The sequence below is a fragment of the Trichomonas vaginalis genome (assembly GCF_026262505.1).
Source record: "Trichomonas vaginalis G3 chromosome Unknown ctg_186, whole genome shotgun sequence".
In the NCBI taxonomy this organism is placed as follows: Eukaryota; Parabasalia; order Trichomonadida; family Trichomonadidae; genus Trichomonas; species Trichomonas vaginalis.
The window spans coordinates 206,102-223,548 of NW_026529273.1; the positions used below are offsets into that span (position 1 = coordinate 206,102).

Genomic DNA, 17,447 nt, shown 5'->3' on the forward strand with positions numbered 1-17,447 from the left:
TGCTTTATATAACAAATATAATCATTTTTTCCTTAGAAATCCCATTATTTGCATAACAATATTTAAAAATATTTTTTTGATATAGTTTACAGTCACATCAATATGAACTATATTAAACTATCAGAAACTTATGTATGTTATTAGTAAAGTTGAAATTTTTATCATATTTACACATTAAATTTAATTTTCATGCATATTTAAGTTTTTTTCAACACAATCTTGTATTGTTAGTACCGACAATATGAAAGAAAGTTATACTGTATTTAATTTTAGCAATAAACAAAAAAATCTAAATTATATCTTTAGATACTAGGATTGATTTAATGACTAAGAACGTTTTTATCAATAATACCATGATTCATAACATATAGACATAACCTAAATATACCAAAGCATTTCTACTTGGAACTAGCGCATCGCCAAAATAATGGGTCAATATTCATTTGACGTAATGCTGATCGAGAGAAGTCTTTATATATAAGCCTTATCACAATGCCACGAATGCACCCAGCTGCAGGCGTGTCTTGTTTAACATTCATTCCTATATATGATGGAACATTAATCAATAATCATGGAAGTATCACTTTTCAAATAACATCATTGTTAAATGAAAAAAATTGTATGCAAAATTACATTTGTGGTAATGGTGAGACGCAATATGTTGAAGTCTATATCATTATTATTTAATATACAAACAAACTCTAGTACAAAATTGTATTAATTCAACTTTCATGTCTAATATAAAACTTTTTTTTTAAAAAAAAGAGATATAATCGTGTATAATATGAGAAAAAATATCAATACAAAATAAAATATAATTAGCTATTGCTGATGACATATCATGAATATTGATCATTTGATTTGATTAATTTTGATAAATATTAGGCTTTTTGCTAGTTACATATTACAATAAGGCTTTAAATGGATATTTATTGATATGAGCTTATTTCAAAATGACAGTCTTTGATTTATCCACTAATAAGATTTGATGTCACAAAAATCTAGATTTTGGGGCATAAAAACCTAACACCAAATCATAACTTCTGTGCATATACTAAATTGAGTACAGAAATATGTTAATTTTCAGTATTTTAGAAGAATTCTTATTATCCTTCAAAAAGTCAGTATTTCTGCTGTAATTTTCTACAACATTGTAGTTATTGCACTTTGTTCTATGGATTTGTATATATATTATATATAAATTATATATCTAAACTGCCCATAAGTGCAATTTTTCTATAAAATTGTTTATTTCTTTAACAATTTCATATGAAATATGCTTTTTTAAGCGTATCAAAGCTGTGTTCTTAATGTGCATGGATATATCAAGAAAAATGTCGAAAAAAAATGTGAATTCACAAATTCACTGAATTTTCACCGTTTTTTGAATTTTGCTACAGCACTAATATTAAATAATACTAAAATCTTCTGTCTTTGTAAAAGAATAAATTCTGACAAAAAGTGCTCGTTTAAATTTAATGATCATCTGTATGACTAAGTGGTAAAAAGTGTTTATGACCAAAAAAGGGTTACATGCTTAGTCTATTTTTCTGACAGGATACTCTAGATTTACATGATATCTATTTCATATCTCCGTTTTTAGATTCTTCGACAGATTTTATGATAGAAAACCAAGATTAACAAATTTCCGGCATGTTAATGAAGAAATCTGCAGCTACCCTCAATATTATTTCAATAATCAGTATCGTTTCTCTTACAATTTATTTTTTTCTCAATAATTTAACAAGAAATAACAATACACACTTGGTTTTACGTATAAAAGCTAAGTGTCGAACTTAATCAACTTTACTTACTTAGCAAATGAATATTTTTGTGGTTGCGAGTTCTGAATGCTGAAGTTTTAGATTTCTCTATAAATGATATCATTGCACTTACAATGTTGTTCCAGCCTATCGCATAAATCATAGAAAATCCAAAAAAAATAATATAAAGAAAATTCATGTCATGAAGTTCAAAAAATACAGTGTAAAAAAAAGGTAGTGGGGCTTCCAGGCGCGTTGCGCCCTCTAGCCCATAAGAAATTTTGTCCAAGACCCAAGAGGAGGACCGAACCCCAGCCGACCAGCCGGTGACAAAACCAAAACCGTTGTTATTTACATCATATTAATGGTGTCACTTTTTAAATGTCACTTTTTGTTCCACTTTTCACAAATTATATATGTTTTCATGTTTTGTCACTTTTCTGTCACTTTTCGGGTAAAAAATTTATTATTATATATAAATGAATTTTACAAAACCACCGTTACCGTTCTTTGGAAATAAGAGTAGATGTAAAGATATTATATTGAGAGAACTTAAGAAACTACCGAATGGTCTAACATTTGTAGATTTGTTCGGTGGAAGTTTCTATATATCCCATTTATGTCATACAATATTCCCAGACTCAAAGATTATATGCAATGACTTCGACAACTATATGAACCGTCTCAAACATATTCCAGACACAAACAATATATTGAAAGAGTTAAAAGAAAAGATACCTATAGGTAAGATGGAACGTATACCATTAGATAAGAAAAATATTGTGAGAGAGGTTTTGAAAAAAGCAGAATATATAGACTGGGATAGTATATCTGCTAGACTATTATATAGTGGTGCTATAAGAGTTCATGACATTGAAACACTTATGTCAAAAGTTTTATATCTTAACTATACAAATGTTTTCAAAGAGGACATAGAAAAATATATTGAGGGTATAGAGTTTGTGAGATGTCATTGGACAGAGTTGTATGAAAAATATAAAGACAAGGAAAATGTTTTCTTTATAGTGGACCCGCCGTTCTATAACACATGGGATTTTCAATACCAAGTAGACTGGACTTTGAGAGACTCTTTAGAAACTTTAGACGTTTTACATAACCATCCATGCTTTTACTTTACATCCGATAAAAGTGGTTTGGAAACCGTTATGAGATGGTTAGAGGACATACATGACTATGAGTTTATATATGACAAGATAGAATATGAGAGAGGTCTATAAAACTGGAGAAAGTGTCACAATAAAGAAATTTTATTAGTAAGTAAATGTGTGTTTGAAAAGGACTACTGTTTTAGGTTTTTTCCATTGTGTCATTTATTTATTTGACGTGGCAGAAAAGTACAGAGAATATGAAGATGAACCAATGCCTGCAAATGTTCAGCATATGTACTCGTAAGAGATATTTTTATCTAATATTAAATGGACGCACAGAACTTAGCGAATGCACAGCAACCTGGACAACCAAACCCAGAGAATATTCCAAATGAAGTTAGAATACAAACTGCAATAGCAAACTATGGTCAAGTGCCAACAGATGTACAAATGCAAACTGCTATGTCAAATGGCGCTGCGTTAGGTTTGCCACCATGGTATGCAAATATGAGATGGAAAGAGTTTTATACAAACCCTGAAGTGGGATATAAACAACTTTATGCAGATGACACTAACACAGGAGTTGACCCAGAATATGTTTTCTACCAGAGGAGAAACAGAATGTATGAGCTCCAGTTAAAGAATGCTATGGAACTCAACAGGAAACGTAAGAGACTAGGCGGACATTAGATTTTTACACGTAGTAAATGGGTTTCTTCAGTAAGATAGGAAACTTCTTTCGAAATGTTGGAAGAGGTATATGGAATGGCGTCAAAACCGTAGGAAAAGGAATTTGGAACGGAGTCAAAAATATTGGTAAAAGAGTAGGTCAGTTTGTTGGTATTATACCTAAAGACCCTGAACCAGAAGAACAAGCTCCTGTTATACAACAGCCTGAACCTGCACCACAGTCTAGTTGGCAACCAAATCCAACACCTCAACCGTATTAAAAAATTATATTTTTACCGTTCGATAGTAGTTGTATATGAAACTAAGTTCTAAGTAAAACGCATGGTATAATGGAATTATTCTTTTTCTTCCATCTGTAGTAAACCATACTTGAAAGTCTGAAATACTTCCACTTGGTGGTTCGTATAACTTTGTAGGTTTTTCGTAAAAGTCATTTGCCAAGCATAAGAAAGAGTTTTGGGCGCCAGAAAATGAAGCATGAACAATAATAGCATCTGGGTCGAAAATATTTTCATATGTTCCATTAGGGTTTTCGACTTCATAAAAGTCTGGGTGTACTGGATATGCTGCAGGCTGATTTAACATCCTCATAAATCTATACCATGCCAAGTTGTTATATTTTGTAGAAATATAAACGTTTTCTCCAAGGTCTTCTATTCTATTGATTTTAACAGTTGCATTTTTCCTGTCATATATAATATCGAGATGGTACTCTCCCTCGTCAATGTTATACTGGTTTGCATATTCGATATAGATGTCGTTTATTTTTTCTTGAAAAGCTTGAAGAGTTGTTTCTAAGTTTACAAGCAAATTCACTTGTAAAAGTTTTCCCTTTCAAATTTCTCATACGTACGTTTTTCTTTGTTATAGTATCGAACTACAAAACCGACTGTAAATGGGAAACCATGTATGGCTTCTGAAATGAACTTCATTCTACGAAAGCCAATAGCTTTTGTGACAGATGGGTCTCTTAACCATCTTAACGGGTAGTCAAAACGATAGCCTTCATGCTTTACGGTCTCTGTCTCAAACTTTTGACCGACATTCGTAAAAAGTTCATCTAATGGTTTAGTTGTAGCAACTCTTGAATTTTCTTTTTCTATTGAAAGCATATTTTATCTAGAATAAAAATGTCAAATGAAACAGCGTCTATGAGAGAAATACAACACAACCGACAACTCATTATACAAGCTCTAAATAAGAACACAACAAACTTTTCAAACTATTCTAAGATATCTGAGTCATTGAAAGAAGGAAACTTAAAACTGACATTAAACCCAATGACAGATGAGTTTCTGTTTCAAGACAATAAGAACCATACTGTTTGTATAAATCCAACAAAAGGAACTTTAAACGAGAAACCTATATCTGAACTTCTTTTGAAAGCAGATGTTGACAACAAAGCAGACAAAACATATGTAGACGATGCAATAGCAAAAGAAGAAGAAAGAGCTAACAATGCTTATGCAACAAAAGAACATACTCATCCTGAACTAGCAGACAAAACATATGTTGACAATAAAATGTCAAGTGAAGTGACAAGAGCTGAAAACGAATATTCTAAAAAGACTCATATACATTATATTAACCAAATACCAAGTCTTAAGGAAACATTAGAGACAAAAGCAGATAAGACTCATACACATACCATTGTAAATATTACAAACTTACAAGAAACCTTAAACAGTAAAAGTGCCGTTGGACATACACATTCTATATCTGATATTACAAACTTACAACTAACTTTAAACAGGAAAAGTGACGTTGGACATACACATACCATTGCAAATATTACAAACTTACAACTAACTTTAAACAGGAAAAGTGAGTTAGTATACCTAAGTCGTGTACTGTGGCACTGCGCGCCTCCATACACCACTTAGCTGTTTTGACACTTTATGAAACCGTTAACGTATATTTTACAACACAAACGACAACACTAATTTAATCTTAAATATTTACAAAGCCGCCAACCACTTCACCTCACTAATGAAAAAATAAACGTTCTCACAAACGTTCACACTAACGTTCTCATTTACAAAAGTATTGCAACTCTTCCCATTGCTGTGCTTCACACAATAGTTCATATTCTTCAGTATCGCTGCTGTCACTCCAATCGTCAGAGTCAAAGTCACTGTCAAAATAAATGTTAGTAAGTTTTGACAAAGCTAATGAAACACGTTTACCGTTTGTATCGTATGCTTGTATAAACTTTCCATTCTTCATTCCTTCATAAACGCTCAAACTAACTTTACCCTTTCTCCCTCGTATCTGATAGAATGTATTTTCACGAGGAACGAAGAACAAATTCTTGAACTCATGACCGTTGTAGTTTGTTATCTCAATAGTTTTCGTCATTTATATAAAAATAAAATAAAAAATAAATGATATCACCACCCTCACACGTATGAAAACATACCAAAAATAAATTTAGGTGAAGTTAGATCTCACCTTTTCACCTCTTTCACCCTGTTGAATTCATTGCTTTATAACTCTCTTCCTTGGTTTCTTTTTAGTTGCTTTCTTCACGTCTGTCTCCAACTTGACTGTCTTTCTTCTTCGTCCGTAATGATACCAGTTACTTCCACCAGTCAATGGGTCAAATGGTCTTTCGTAAGGGTTTCCATACATTCCATAGGGACCATACGGAAGAACTACTGGTGGAGAAGAAACATTTTCTTTAGTTCCATCGACTCTATTTAAATGCATTGTTTCACCTTTCATCTGGTCATTAAAGTCTTTTGCGTGTTTTGCAAACTCATCGTCCTTTCCTAAAGCATTTTCTGACTCAGTCGCAACCAAATTGGATGCTTTATTTATGAGCCCTATTTTATTTAATCTTAACTTCTTTGCAACCCAGCCTCCAATCTTTCCTTTATTTGCATCTAATGTCTTCGAAACCCTTCCTCCACTCATTTTATTTACTGCGTCATAAGCTCCAAGTGCTTTTGCTCCAAATGCTAATGCTTTTGTTCCCATTGCGCCTAAAGCTGCCCAAGCTACCATTTACCCCATATTAAAATCATCTCTCTTCAATATTATCTCATAAAAGTTCTCGTTACTGGAGAAAGTCAATGAAACATAAACATTCTCACGTGCTTCGCCCTCACCGCTTTGCGGTCTATTAACTTCTTTCTTATATCATCTATACGCTTCAAAATGTCTGAACAATTGCTAACATCTTCTACAACAGTTATTTCATCATGAACGACCTTAAGAACAAGCTCATTTAATATGCTATTAAAATCATCTCAATAATGAGTCCATCCTTTCCGTCTTTAGGTAGCACAACATCTTTCATTGAAGAAGGTTCGACAAGTCTTATGTTAAACTTACTGACAAAGTTTGTTATACTATAATGCTTCGGCGGCGAATACATGTAGTTTGAAAGACATAATATAGATTCTTCAGCAAATTCACTTATACTGGATTTTATAACAATGTTCTCACGAGACCAAATACCACCAATTGACAATCTTGTAAGCAATCCTGCTGAACCTTCTACTGTAAACGTCGATGGTAACATTCCACGAAGGTCATCTATTGACATCGTTGAGTCACTGTATTTAAATATTTTCTTAAAGCAATCGTCATTATCTAACCATGCAATAGCTTTGAAGTTTTCATTCGAATATACATCTGCTTCATTAAATGTAAAACCTGACTTCTTTGCAGAGACGACTTTAAAATCTATTGATTTGTTTCAAAATTATATGCTATGGTAACTTCTGAAGGTAATGGATGTCCTTCCGCAGTAAGTTGTTCTCTCACTACCGTTTGAAGCTTTGTGTTAAAAACTTTCATGTCATCTCCTGTATCTAAGTTCACATACACAGCAACAGGAAAACTATCTTGCTTCTTTGTTTCATCATTATATCTCAAAACATTAAAGTTCTTCAATAATATTGTTCTTCCTGCTGGAATACTTCGAACCTGTCTGATTTCAATAGCTTTCTCACCTCCTACATACTCTACCCAGTGTCTTGGATATTCATAAGTATACTGACTTTCTTGAATTTTGGTTGGTTTCATCATAACATGTTCATAGTATATCTTTATACTCTTGTCAGTTAGACTCGGTGCTATGTTCTGAATATTTCTGACTTGCATTTTTAATGGAGATAAAATGAAGCATTTAATACATGACGTAGATGAAGACATGAATGAAACTACAGACAAACTTAACTCTTCTCTATTCTTCCTTTCAGCAAAGATTATGAGTTCTGTTCAAATGGTGTGTATTTCTATTGTGGAAAGATGGGTTCAGGTAAGACATTTAACCTCATTCGTCATATACTCATAACAGAGCGTTTAGGAAACGACTCTTACTATGACCAAATCATTATATCAGCAACTTCAGACTCTATGGACTCAACAGCGAAAACATTCATGAGTAAAGTTCAAGCATCTGTCGTTAAAGTTCCAGACAGTGAACTCATTGAATTTCTTCAACGTTACATTCGACGTAAGAGAAATATTATGCCATCGTTAGAGTTCATACAGTCAGGAATGCAAAAGACTTCTGAGGAGATGGAAAGAATTATTGACAAACACCACTTACGTCAGTACTCAGGAGTTTACGATATGAAACGACTTACAAACTACATTCTGTCAAAACTTTCAAAATACCCCTTCAAAAATATCCTTCAAACACTCTGCTCGTTTGTGACGACTTCGCCGGAAAAGGTTTAGTGTCAAAGCCTGACTCACCATTAGCTAACATCATAACTAAAGTCAGACATTACCATTTAACTGTAGCAATACTTATGCAAACATGGCGTTTCTTGCTTTAAACATAAAACGTCTCATAACTGACTTCGTTATCTTTCAAGGTTTCTCACGTTATGATATTGAACTCATTTGGAAACAGTCAGGTATAACATTACCTTTTGAAGAAATTTGGGAAGCATATAAGTCTCTCATCTCTCCTCGTTCATACCTTGAGATTCATATCATGACTAATACCATTAAAGTCAAAAATATTCCATGGGAACGACCAACATTGTTTTAAAGTTTAACCTTCAATTGACTGATGGTAAACAAATTCCATGCATCTCTGTCGCCATTTCTGTTAATATTTTTGCTGTCATTCATATCATCCACTTCCCATCCGTTAGCTTTTGAGGATATGCGTTAGAATAGCTGTTCTTAAATGAAGGCTTTTCACCTTTGAGAGCATAAACTCTATAACTTTCTGCATACTTTATGTTTGAACCTCCTGAGCCATCATTGACATAAATTTTTATAGGTTTCCACCCTTTGTTCATATTCCTGCTTCTTCCCTTTGCTCTTTTGTTCAGTAGTTCTACATCTTTATACACACACCTGTCTCGGTGAATTCAACAATATTTTCATTCGTTAGCTTTACATTCAAACCCTTGTCGAGTATATTGTTCATTTCATACATATAAAAGGTTTTTATTCTATATGAAATGAGAAGCAAATCCATCTTAGCTGGTGCCGTTAATGTTCCAATTGAACCAACATCAAATGTTGACTCACGAACGACAAACAATATTGTCATAAAGAACTATAGTTCGGAGTGTTTGAAAGAGCCAGAACCAGAGCTGAAATCCGTGAATTTAAACACAGCTTCAAACGCTAACGCTACATCAGATGTTAAGTTAGAGTATCCACCACTGGACCAAATTCTTTCAAGAGAAGCCAACGACAACCCTTACACAAATGTTCAAACAAATCCTTCAGATAACGTAGACCATTACCTTCTTCAGTTATACCAAACAATTTTACTCAAAGACGATAAGAAGCTTTTGACAAATCTTATAAGTAAGAACCAAATAATTCTAACAAAGGAGGACCTTGAAAATGTTATCTCACGAATAACAGGGAAACAATGTGTCATTGACTATCTCGACCCTGAAATCGAATGCTGTGGTCAAACGCCACCATTCATGAAAATAGGTAACATCCGCATCATTGAAACACCAGGAACTACAGGAGTTGAGTTTAAGTATAAATATTCGAACGAGTATACAAAACTTTCAACAGAATATAAACTTTGCTTGAAATATGTTTTAGTAAATTAAAGCAATTTGTAATATCTATCCAAAACTTCTTCAACAGTATCGAACTCATCTTCATAATGCAAACCTAATCTTATTGACTTGGTGCAGTTTTCACTAACACAATATTTTTCTGTTCTCTTGACTGACATAACTAACTCATTTGTTTCATCAAACAGCAACAACCAAAGTTCATGACCTAATACATAACATTCATACTTTATATTTTTAGCTCTGAGTTCTCTTGTAAGCTGTTGCATTTAATATTTTCTAAAAAGTCAACTTCAACAGTCATTCGCACTGGTGCCTTCAGTTCTACAGGCTCGCCCTGAAAGTCAACTAGTCTGAATTGCATGTCTTTCAAATTATGAGGACTAATGCGAACCCATTTACCTAAATGAGTTGCTATGACAGGAACGTTTGGAATGAACATTGAATTGACTGCATAACAGAAGGATTTATATTCTACTGAACCTTTACTATTAACTCCTGAAATGCCTGTGACATTAGCTATTTTAGACTCAATGTACAAACAATTACCATAACATACGTATGGAACAGATTTCATCTCAATCGTTTTGTCAACACTTTTCAAAGGAAATGTCATATGGTATGCTCCCAAAAGAAGTTGTACTCTATGACTCATTCGTGTTATCTTGAACTCTTTCTTGCTACTGAACTTCAATGTTCCCTCAGAAGAGAGTTCGACATCTATGTTGTCAATAGTTTCTTCATTTATGAGAGTATCTATGACTCCAGCAATTTTATCTATTCTATACTCTGCTCTGTTAGGAAATGTTATAAAACTTCTTTTGTCATCTATTTCAATCTCTATGAAATCTGTTTCATCTGTTATAACGAAAAGCGATAGTATTGAAGTCAACAACTCTGAAAGCAAGTGCTTCATTCTGAAGACCTAAGTTTGTTTGTAGCTTTACTGTCCCGTATTCGTTTGGGTCTGTACTTTGCAAATAGAACAACATTTTATTCTCATTAAAATATGACTATTGCTGCATATGCGTATGAAACAAATGAAGCAAGAAGAGCACATGAACTAGTAAACGAAAACTCAACTTTAACCATTGAAGGCAATGATTTAGTCATTGACGATGGAAAAACTAAAAAAGTCATTGATTTCGATACTTTTAACACTTATGACCCATTCATTACAATAAGTAAAGTTCCTATCATAAATGATGGAACGGTGCAATATATAAATTCTACAGTAGATGCCTCATTAGTGAAAGTACTGAATGTTCTCATTGAATTGTTAAAGAGCTTTCGATTTGACGACAACATTAAATGCCTAAAGAATTTAGTCATGAATGAGAAACAAATTCTTGGCGTTGCTGGTAGCAGTAATGATGTACACCTTATGACATTAGAATATTATAACGAACATAAAGATGAACTGAAAGGAGAGAAGGGTGACACCGGACCACAAGGACCACAAGGAATACAAGGAATACAAGGACCTCAAGGCGAAAACGGTTTGGATGGAAAGGATGGAAAGGATGGAAAAACTGCTAAATCATGGATATGGGACCTTATAAATACTGGTTTAACAGCTGCTTCATATGGAGTTCTTCAATACCAAATCGGAAAGATATGGGCAGTACTTGGTGAAGAAGCTTTAGATGACGTTAAAAATGCTTTGAACTTCATTTCAAATGGTTCGGATACTATTAAAACTTTATCTGGTTGGATGCAAGAAACAAGGAGTCAAATAGATACTGTAAGACGTATAGCAAACAATGCACGTACGGGATTGGATACTTTACGAAAAGCACAAAATACACTAAAGGAAGCAAATGATATTCTTGGCTCAGTATCAGACATGCATGAAGATTGGCTTAAAGGTATTGACAAATCTTTAAAAAATCACAGTCAGTCTATTGCTGACTACAAGAAAAGTATAGATTTTTTACATAGTGCTATGGACGTACATGATGGAAGCATAAGGAACTTACTTAATGCTAACAATAACTTACCAGGAACTATTAAAGCATTTATAAAGTCCTTTGTAAAACCCGGTGCTCTAACATTTAGGTCTTTGAGAGCAAGAGCATTGAAGTCAAGAGATGCAGAAACTCCAACAGAACCTACAGAAGGAACTGAAACAACAGAAACTCCAGAGGAACCACCAAAACCAACAGCTAATGAAATATTGTTCGAATATTTTCCAAGGTACTCTGTTCTCATTGCATACATTCAAGAAATACTTAAGAAAGCAGACTTGACTTTAGGAGATGATGAAAGTTCTGTATATCTTTCGTTCCAGTTTCAAATAGCAGAACTTTTGAGACAGATATGCTTAATGTATGACAACATCTCTGATTTCACAAGATATGATGACGACCATGACCCCGAACACGGTGAAGAAGAAGTTTTACAAACATCCATTAAGACAGGAAAGGTTTTAACTCAAAGTCTCATTATTGACACCAAAGATGGCGAAGTGGACGTTCTTCAAGAGCTGAAGAAAAATACTTCTTCGGGAGGTGGTGGTAGGCATGAACTTGAAATAAATGAGATAGAAGAGAAATTAGCCGAAAAAGCAGAAAAACCACGTTCATTATATAACTTCAGACGAACAGATTATAACGGACTACCATGGATATTTAACACGAACTGAAGAAGTGAAGACGGAAGACCCCAATGAAAGAAGATATAAATACATTCGTGCTAAAGGTTATGACATAAGCTGTACTGTACAGTATGACACGGGTAAAGCACCAGAAGCATTTAGTTATAACGATGAAATTTATGCCTCTACTTTCTCTGTTAAAGGTGTATTAGTTGAACCAAGATTTACTTTGAGAGTTAAGTCAAAAATAACGTTTGAAGATGCTATTAAAAGTAAAGCTGACAAAGTTGAACTCGAAGCAATGAACAAAGTTTTGAAATCTCATAAACACAACATCTCCGATATAAATGAACTTCAAGCTACATTAGACAGTAAAGCCGACAAGAACCATACACATAAATCCTTCACTACTGTTAGAGCAGACGACATAATATTGAACTATACCCTTGGTTCAAGTGCACCATTAGAAATCCAAGTACAAGCGTAAAAGATACACTAAACTCCTTAAATAGTAAATGTATGAACATTGAAGGTCATGCCAGAAACTTTGAAACCCATGAACTACCAGCAATGTTAGACAGTAAAGCTGACAAGAACCATACACATACAAGTTTTACAACTGTTGCTATAGAAAGTATTGAAGGAACGGTTGAAGAAACTGGTGGGGATGCATTATATTGTAAACCTCCTAACTTTCCACAAGGTTTAACATCGGATGACGACATAACGACGATGAGAAACATTAGATGTAAAGATGTTTATGTCATGAAGGATGAACATAATATTAAATTCACTGCTCAAGATTTATATGACAAGAAGGCTGACAAAACAGAGCTTCAAACATTAAAGACTGAAATACTTCAAACATTATATCCTAGGCTCTATTTATACGTCAATGAACTCAATAAATCCAGCAACAGTTCTGGGTTTCGGTACGTGGGAGCAGATTGTAGATAAATTCTTATACTGTGCGAACTCTTCAAAGCAAACAGGAGGTTCGAAGAAAATTAGAAGCAAACCTTCCACCGCACACTCATACAGGAACGACAAACTTTTCTGGTGACCATAGTCACTCATTAAGAGACCATCCATTATACAACTCAGAGTATGAAGCTGGCAATGACGTTTTATCTCCAGATTATAACCATTCAGCAAAAAAGACTTTTCGACAAACTGAACCAGGAGGAAATCATTCACACACTTTCACAACAAATCCAACAGGCTCGGGTGAAGATTATATGCCACCATTTGTGACTATATTCGCATGGTACCGCGTTCAATGAACGCGCTTGAGCCTAGAATAAAATCTTTAACTTTACATAAATGAGCTTGAAAGAAGTATTCGAACAACATCCATGGAGGTCATTTAAGAAGTTCAATGAAGCTGCAAAGAGTTGGGGATTTACTAACAGAGCTGAAGTGAAAAGGTTCTTTGACAAAAATGTTGTACATCAAACAAAAATAAACCCTTACGACTACTTTTTACCAATTTACTCCAACACTCCTGACGCATACCAATTTGACACTCTCATTCAAAGCAGAAAAGGAGGACATAAACCATTCCTCATCTTCATAAATGTTAACACTCGTAAAGCATATGCATATCCAATGAGGAACAAAGGAACTCGTGAAGTGTTAAGAGTTTTACAAAAGTTTGTAGCAGAACATAGCCCAAGTACTTTAACATCAGACCAAGACAGTGCATACCTCAGTAATGAAATCACAGAATTTCTCATTAAGCATAACATAACTCACTACACTACTGAAGACCATAACCATAACATACTCGGCATCATAAACCGCTTCATAAGGACTCTCAGAGATTTAAACCAAGAGCGAACTTTACCGAAGAAACAATGAAACATTTTCTCGAAGTATATAATTCCTCAACACATTTTACAACAGGACATACACCAAATTCAATGACACAACAACAAGAAGAAAAGTATATACAAAAGAAACGAAGCCAAACACAAAATATCATAAATTCAACACAATTTACCCTCATTCCTGGTACAAAAGTTCGTGTAGTTCTTGACGACAAACCGTTGACAAAGAAACGTTTAAGGTTAAGTAGAAACTATTATATCGTAGACTCTACACAAGGTAATGGATATCTTATAAAAGCTGCTGACGACTCCATAGCATTTTACCCTTGTCATAAATTAGTTGAAAGTAGTAATGGCAAACTTGCTGAAACCATTGACGAAGCAAAGCGAGGAGTGGTTATTGAAATACTTGGCTATAACATAAACGATGACACTTATAAAGTAAGATATGAAGGAGGCGTTGAAGATGTTATACCATCTAAGAACTTGAGAGAGTCGAAGCCAACACATCTGGGACCATTAGAGCGGGAGTACTGGAAAGACAAAAATATGCCAGAAAGAATAAGAAAATTCTTCTAAACTTTTTCATTAGATGTAAATGAACCAAAAATATATTTTAGGTGAAGAGGTTAGATCTCACCTCTTTTCTCACCTCTTTTTTCACCTCTTGAATTTTCATGAATTTCCTTAAGATAGAAAAAAGTGAGTTAAAATGAGATGTTTACTGAGGGTCCCTCGGTCCCTCGGTCCCTCGGTCAACTAACATCTTTTTGAAAATGGTGACAACATGACATTTTGACAACAGTCGGGAAAATGTCAAGACTTCTTCGTAAATGTTTTGTCAAGACTTCTTCGTAAATGTTTTGTCAAGACTTCTTCGTAAATGTTTTGTCAAGACTTCTTCGTAAATGTTTTGTCAAGACTTCTTCGTAATGAGTGTAAACGACCAAAAAATATATTTTATGTTAGCATGTTAGATCTAACACGTTTTCTAACCTCTTTTCTAACATCGTAGAAAACTCTCGAAATTCATGAGTTTTGACACTTTCACAAAAAACATAAAAAAATAAAGTTAGTTTTTTTAAAAAAATATTTTTTATTTTTATTGTAAGAACATGTTAGCAACAACTTCACCAAACTCTTTAGTCATGAACCCAACTTCAATGTTAGTAGAGATGAAAAGCTTCATTCCTTCTTCATATACTTTCGAAACAGAAATCCAGAAGATAAAGCAGGAACTTCTCCAAGGAGATTTAGATTGCACTGCAAAAGATGAAACAAATGAACAGTATCTTTATGAAATGCAGGACCTCATCGACCATCTACCTAAACTTCCTGAAATACAGCAACAAAAGCTCACTATTCCAGAATTCGATGAAATAGAAGTCAAAGCAACTGACTCAGTAGAAATAAAGAAGTTCATACGAAAGGTAAACTATGAGTTTCTAGGATTTCATTGCAACCACAAAGTCATGGACAAAGATTGCAACATGGTATATAAGAACATCTCTGACATATATAAATCTGAAGAATTTAAGACCTACGACAACTTTGTTTCGTTAGTTGCTGAATGTGTATGGCAGATAAGAGATAAAGATAGAAGAGGCAAAGTATGGAACGAACAAATAAGACCAGCAACTTTTGAGTTAAAGAAAACCATTAACGCTATAGTTGTACTTGCAGGACAAATTTCAATGTACAATGCAAAAATGAACCCGCAATGTTCTAAATGTAAAGCGGCAATAAGGAAATATAACTACTCCATCAAAGAGATAGAAAGAATGAGAAACGACTATGCAGACTTAAAGAAAGAAGTAGAGAAACCAGCAGAAGATAAAATGGACATGTTAGCATTTCTGAACAAAAACTATCCAACAGCAGAAGATTTCCTTCTTTCAGATGTCAAGAAGAAATATAAAGAAACTTTCAATATTGTGAAAACTTTTGATATCCTTCGTGAAGAAATAGAAGCTACAAAACTGTTTAAAGTCATGAACCATCGCAACATATACCATGTAAAACGCTTGTAAATAGTTATGTTAGAAAACGTGTTAGAAAACGTGTTAGATCTAACATGCTAACATAAACTTTATTTTTATTGAATTCTGTATGAAATTTCATGAGTTTTGTGTGTTTTAGACCATGTTAGAAAACGTGTTAGAAAACGTGTTAGATCTAACATGCTAACATAAAATATATTTTTGTCTGATTTACACTCATTTCGATGAAGTCTTGACAAAACATATACGAAGAAGTTTATTTCCTGTGTTGTTGTCAAAATGTCATCGAAATGAGTGTAAATCAGACAAAAATATATTTTATGTTAGCATGTTAGATCTAACACGTTTTCTAACACGTTTTCTAACATGGTCTAAAACACACAAAACTCATGAAATTTCATACAGAATTCAATAAAAATAAAGTTTATGTTAGCATGTTAGATCTAACACGTTTTCTAACACGTTTTCTAACATAACTATTTACAAGCGTTTTACATGGTATATGTTGCGATGGTTCATGACTTTAAACAGTTTTGTAGCTTCTATTTCTTCACGAAGGATATCAAAAGTTTTCACAATATTGAAAGTTTCTTTATATTTCTTCTTGACATCTGAAAGAAGGAAATCTTCTGCTGTTGGATAGTTTTTGTTCAGAAATGCTAACATGTCCATTTTATCTTCTGCTGGTTTCTCTACTTCTTTCTTTAAGTCTGCATAGTCGTTTCTCATTCTTTCTATCTCTTTGATGGAGTAGTTATATTTCCTTATTGCCGCTTTACATTTAGAACATTGCGGGTTCATTTTTGCATTGTACATTGAAATTTGTCCTGCAAGTACAACTATAGCGTTAATGGTTTTCTTTAACTCAAAAGTTGCTGGTCTTATTTGTTCGTTCCATACTTTGCCTCTTCTATCTTTATCTCTTATCTGCCATACACATTCAGCAACTAACGAAACAAAGTTGTCGTAGGTCTTAAATTCTTCAGATTTATATATGTCAGAGATGTTCTTATATACCATGTTGCAATCTTTGTCCATGACTTTGTGGTTGCAATGAAATCCTAGAAACTCATAGTTTACCTTTCGTATGAACTTCTTTATTTCTACTGAGTCAGTTGCTTTGACTTCTATTTCATCGAATTCTGGAATAGTGAGCTTTTGTTGCTGTATTTCAGGAAGTTTAGGTAGATGGTCGATGAGGTCCTGCATTTCATAAAGATACTGTTCATTTGTTTCATCTTTTGCAGTGCAATCTAAATCTCCTTGGAGAAGTTCCTGCTTTATCTTCTGGATTTCTGTTTCGAAAGTATATGAAGAAGGAATGAAGCTTTTCATCTCTACTAACATTGAAGTTGGGTTCATGACTAAAGAGTTTGGTGAAGTTGTTGCTAACATGTTCTTACAATAAAAATAAAAAATATTTTTTTAAAAAAACTAACTTTATTT

At 33.6% G+C, this 17,447-nt stretch overlaps 4 protein-coding genes and 8 pseudogenes across 12 annotated transcripts, besides 2 other annotated features; 8 read left to right on the plus strand and 4 right to left on the minus strand.

Annotated features, from left to right (window-relative positions):
• Positions 1–3,199: 3,199 nt before the first annotated feature.
• TVAGG3_1091200 (uncharacterized protein) lies at positions 3,200–3,562 on the plus strand (the record flags this gene model as incomplete). Its single annotated transcript, XM_051257023.1, has 1 exon — positions 3,200–3,562. One exon carries the CDS (start codon positions 3,200–3,202, stop codon positions 3,560–3,562), a length of 363 nt encoding a protein of 120 aa, XP_051075780.1.
• A 17-nt stretch (positions 3,563–3,579) lies between these two features.
• TVAGG3_1091210 (serine threonine-protein phosphatase family) lies at positions 3,580–3,822 on the plus strand (the record flags this gene model as incomplete). Its single annotated transcript, XM_001304027.1, has 1 exon — positions 3,580–3,822. One exon carries the CDS (start codon positions 3,580–3,582, stop codon positions 3,820–3,822), a length of 243 nt encoding a protein of 80 aa, XP_001304028.1.
• Positions 3,823–3,826: 4 nt separating this feature from the next.
• TVAGG3_1091220 lies at positions 3,827–4,674 on the minus strand (annotated as a pseudogene). The gene has a single exon. A coding segment is annotated over exon 1 (848 nt).
• A 715-nt stretch (positions 4,675–5,389) lies between these two features.
• Positions 5,390–6,065: a terminal%2Cinverted (terminal inverted repeat of Maverick-1A transposon ID:TVAGG3_1091230).
• Positions 5,390–17,447: part of a mobile genetic element that runs on past the window's edge.
• On the minus strand, positions 6,792–7,250 carry TVAGG3_1091240 (annotated as a pseudogene). The gene has a single exon. A coding segment is annotated over exon 1 (459 nt).
• Positions 7,820–8,573, plus strand: TVAGG3_1091250 (annotated as a pseudogene). Its single transcript has one exon. A coding segment is annotated over exon 1 (754 nt).
• Positions 8,995–9,326, plus strand: TVAGG3_1091260 (annotated as a pseudogene). Its single transcript has one exon. A coding segment is annotated over exon 1 (332 nt).
• TVAGG3_1091270 (uncharacterized protein) lies at positions 9,806–10,231 on the minus strand (the record flags this gene model as incomplete). Its single annotated transcript, XM_051257024.1, has 1 exon — positions 9,806–10,231. The coding sequence occupies one exon, from the start codon at positions 10,229–10,231 to the stop codon at positions 9,806–9,808; it is 426 nt and encodes a 141-aa protein (XP_051075781.1).
• TVAGG3_1091280 lies at positions 10,586–11,227 on the plus strand (annotated as a pseudogene). Its single transcript has one exon. A coding segment is annotated over exon 1 (642 nt).
• On the plus strand, positions 11,423–12,296 carry TVAGG3_1091290 (annotated as a pseudogene). The gene has a single exon. A coding segment is annotated over exon 1 (874 nt).
• On the plus strand, positions 12,938–13,455 carry TVAGG3_1091300 (annotated as a pseudogene). Its single transcript has one exon. A coding segment is annotated over exon 1 (518 nt).
• TVAGG3_1091310 (organellar and viral DNA polymerase type B) lies at positions 15,117–16,031 on the plus strand (the record flags this gene model as incomplete). The annotated part of the gene is made up of 1 exon (XM_051257025.1): positions 15,117–16,031. The coding sequence occupies one exon, from the start codon at positions 15,117–15,119 to the stop codon at positions 16,029–16,031; it is 915 nt and encodes a 304-aa protein (XP_051075782.1).
• Positions 17,227–17,396, minus strand: TVAGG3_1091320 (annotated as a pseudogene). Its single transcript has one exon. A coding segment is annotated over exon 1 (170 nt).